This window comes from Drosophila obscura, unplaced genomic scaffold, assembly GCF_018151105.1.
Source record: "Drosophila obscura isolate BZ-5 IFL unplaced genomic scaffold, ASM1815110v1 contig_179, whole genome shotgun sequence".
NCBI classification, from domain to species: Eukaryota; Metazoa; Arthropoda; class Insecta; order Diptera; family Drosophilidae; genus Drosophila; species Drosophila obscura.
The window spans coordinates 4,320,292-4,324,606 of NW_024542766.1; the positions used below are offsets into that span (position 1 = coordinate 4,320,292).

At 37.5% G+C, this 4,315-nt stretch overlaps 1 protein-coding gene across 1 annotated transcript; it reads left to right on the forward strand.

Moving 5' to 3' along the window:
- Positions 1–1,464: 1,464 nt before the first annotated feature.
- On the forward strand, positions 1,465–2,036 carry LOC111064720. The gene is made up of 2 exons (XM_022352481.2): positions 1,465–1,615; positions 1,680–2,036. Exons 1-2 carry the CDS (start codon positions 1,535–1,537, stop codon positions 2,022–2,024), a joined length of 426 nt encoding a protein of 141 aa, XP_022208173.2. The 5' UTR covers positions 1,465–1,534; the 3' UTR covers positions 2,025–2,036.
- Positions 2,037–4,315: the final 2,279 nt, after the last annotated feature.

Sequence of the window (4,315 nt, forward strand, 5' to 3'; positions counted from 1 at the left end):
TCAGCAGCGCCATTGTTGCTGTCACTTTGTCATCATTGTCAGCTCTCTCTGTCGCTCTCTCTCGCTCTGTCTCTTCGTTGATTTTGTCATTGTCATTGCTTGTTGCCGTCTCCTGGGCTCCATCGGTTTTGTTTGCCCAGCCAGCCAGCAGCATCGCCAACAGATCAACATCAATTTATTAGTTTTATTTTCTTCGCGGCATCAGGCAGCATTTATAATCAAGTATGTTTTTCTGTTTTTTTGTTGGATTTTTGTTGTGTCACTTCCGTTGAAGACACTTTTGTCGTCACGAGCACGCGGCGACAGGTTCGGGGTTAGGGGTTCGGGCTTCCTTTGCTCTCTGGACTGTACTGTACTGGGCTACCTGCTGTGGTCTGGCTATTGCCTGATGATGACGAGCACCGATGTCTGATGAGTCTATTATCAAGCCAGTTCCCAGTGCCCAGTCCCCGGTCCCCAGTCCCCGTTGTGTCAGCATTTATGGGCCTCTCTTGTTTGAATAATTGGATATTACGCGGCCCGAACGTTGCCTGCTGCTGCTGCTGCTGTTGCTGCTGCCGGGCTAAAGGAACCCCTAAATAGCAATTAGACCGTAATTTGAGTCTAGGCTCTCGCGGAACGGAAGTTGTCATGATAATTGGAATTACTTTCTTGGCCGAATAATTGAAAGAAACAGGAAACGCCGCTGCAGACTACGGACATTGGGGAAATGACTTGTCAGAGTGTTCGTTTAATCGTTGTTTCTATTCGCTCTCTAAAATGGATTGAAAAGGTATTCGTAATGCATTTTTAATCACTTTATTAGAGATCATTTGCCGCCATTGGTTTTTTTTTCACATACACAACTTTAGAATATAAAAATATTTTTCATAGATTTGTATGTGAAATACAATAGTTATATATAATAATATATAGTATAATAATAATAATATATATTAAATATAATATATATATAATATTTTTATGGCTTTAATTTTTTTTAATGCTTGTAAATAATAATTTTATTTTATAATTATTATATTATAGTTTAATTATAATTATATAATATAATTATAATTATTTTGTATGATTTTATTAATTTTTGTATTTTTTTTTATATTAGATTTAATTTTTTTTTAACTGTTGTAAACTGTTTTTGGCTTTTAATAAATAAAATAAATATTCAAAATTTTATTTATACATTTTTTATATATTTATTATTAATTTAATATTTATATTATTATATTCTAATTTTAGTATTTATAATTATTATTTAAATTATTTATTTGTTTATTATTTTCAGTTAGATTAAATTAAACGTTTTTTTTTTATATAATACAAAAATAATAATTTTTGGTTGTACATTTGCATATTTTCTTATCATCTGCCTGCCAGCTGTGAGCGTTCCATTACATTTGATAAGCGTGGGATTCGCCTTTGAACTCCGAAAGCGATTGGCCATGTACAACAGAAACGAAAAACCTTTCCAATAATTCAGTTGCAATTCAGTCTCAGTCGAAATCTACACAAATATTCAGCACAGAAATCACAGAAAATGTTGAACACCCCGATTCTTATCTTGATTTGTCTACACTTCTCGTTAATTATTGTGGGCGCTTCAGACTTTGAGCAAGATGTGAGAATGTCAACGTTAATTTCCTTGGCTTAGAATGGATTTAAGTCTCGTTTTTCTTTCGTAGCACTGCCTGATATCAAACGAGCTGGAAGAACGATGCGGTGCCGTTTGCTATCCCACTGTCAAGCCGCTGCTTCGATATGTTGGATCATGCCACAACAAGGACAAGCAGCTGGCCAAACTGAAGGACAGAGTCCGCGACCAGGATGTGGAGCTGATCAAATGGAAGAGTGCGCTGGATGCACTCAACGAATTCAACCAACGGTCGACAGCAGGGAAGGGCTCTTGTGGCCAAAACAACACGCTGAGACAGGCCATCGAAGCTGTGAACCAACTCAAAGTTGAGTTAGGCTACAAGATGTACAAACTGCATTCTATAGTGGGGAAAATATCGAATATAGAAAAATAAAATTTAAAAAAACCGAAAAAATGTAAAAAAAAAAAAATATTTGCCTATCGATTCCTTATCTGCCGTAAATATTTCTTCTTGCGGATCTGGCACAAGAAACAAAATAAATGGCAAATCCCAAGAAAGATTCATTCCCCACGCACAAGTTGGGACCAACATCCCAGCTGTCAGGGCTGGGCCATCAGTCAGTCAGTCAGTCAGTGAGTCAGTCAGATCTGCTGCATGTCCCTCATTCATTCATTCAGTCTGTCATGCCTTCAGGGCTGGCTGCTGTCCTGGCAGACTGTCAACGGCTCGCTGTGTGTGTGTCTGTGTGTGTTTGCGAAAGCTTTGAATTTATATGCCAGTGTCAGTTGTCAATCACATTTGCAAACTGTCACACATGCCGTTCCGAGTCCCGTTCCGCGCTCACACCGGAAACAGCACAGCGGCAACATATTAATCTTTGCCAACAAGAAGAAGGAGACCCCTCCCCAAATCCACCCACTACTTGTGCACCCTGAAAAAAACCTTGCGAGAGAGAGAGAGTGAGAGGCGTTGCCGCGGAAACAGGAAGAAGAAAGCGCGCACAGACGTTGGGTTGACAGGCATAAGTAATGCAAAAAAATTACTTTATAATGGAGTGCGAAAATGAAAATTGCTGCAACCAAAAACCAAAGAAACGAGAGAGAGTGGGAGAGAGAGAGCGAGAGAAAGAGAGTGGGGAAGCTCTTTTCATGATTGCTGCAAGCAATTTGAGGTAAGATAATCATGGGGCTACCCCACAAAAGAATGTGCGCTCTCACATTTCCAATGCACACTCGCCAAAAAAAGAATTAATATAATTATATTATAATTATAATATAAGTTAATTATATATCATATTATATTATATTATATTATATTATATTATATTATATTATATTATATTATATTATATTATATTATATTATATTATATTATATTATATTATATTATATTATATTATATTATATTATATTATATTATATTATATTATATTATATTATATTATATTAGCCTATCCAAAATGATTTAATTTTTAGAATATTATTTTCATATTCTATTATTTTGCTATACCTAAACTTTTTGCTTATGAAAACAGTTCCTTATTTACTCAACAAAAAAAGGAACAAAATATGGCTGAAACTATATAAAAAATTATATAGCTATTGAGATCAGATATATATAAATTAAGTTTCGAGATGTTATTTTGAGAAATTTAATTTTTTTATCGGTCTTTTTCTTTTAGTAAGCTTTTTAGACTGAAGTACAATACAGAATTATGTTCTTACTTAAGGTAGGCTAGCTGTGGGCTGCGACTCGAGCCAAGCGTGGCGTATGTCAGCCGTCTGCTTGGTCAGCTTAATTGTTGTTAACTTATATAATCCTTATATGATAAAACATAAAACTATTCAAAAAATTATGAAAAACAAGATATAATAAAATATTTCAGTTTAGACAAAAAAATAAAATGAAAATAATAAAATTCACAGAAGTGTAGCAGCGAGTATCGAAAAATCGTTGCTAGCACCGATAAATTATTCAGGCCTGATGTTATGATCGAAGTTGTCCCTATCGAACAAAGGATTAAACCTAAACAAACAAACAAACAAAGGATTAAATCTTATTTTTAAAACATGTTGGTTGTACTTATGGAACTTTAATTTGTTTTTCCAAGTGCAAAAAACATGGGGACATGGTGCAGTGACACGAGCAATGGCAACATGTTGCTGTTGTTGTTACTGCCGCTGCTGCTGCTGTTGCCGCTGCTGCTGCCACTGCTCTTGCTGCACGCTTCATGTGGCACTGTTGCTGCTGGTCGTTGAGTGTCAGGAGCAATACTTTGTCGCTGGACTGACTGTTGACTGTCAACTGTGTTTTTTTTTTTTTTTTAAAGCATTTCAAATGCGATGCGCTGACACCTCGCAGCGCAAACAGCCACAGGAACGGCAACAGCAGACATACATACATACATATACACATGGGTGTCCTCCTACCGGTACCGTTTCGTCCCGCCCACTGGTACCACCACCACGCCCCCACACACAGCTGACAGCCTTCTGACAGTTTTTGTTGTTCACGCGAGTAATTCATTTTATGCTGCCGCTGGTGTGGCGGCACATCTCCACACAGAGCTTGGTGGCTCCTGCCTGCTCCTGCCTCCTGCTCCTGCTGCCTCCTGCTCCTGCTGCCACTGCCACTGCTGTTGCTGCTGTCACCTCGTTGCTTCATTTCACATCACAAAAATGCCAAGCAAAGCGACGCCCGTTGACATGTGAGAGACGACGACA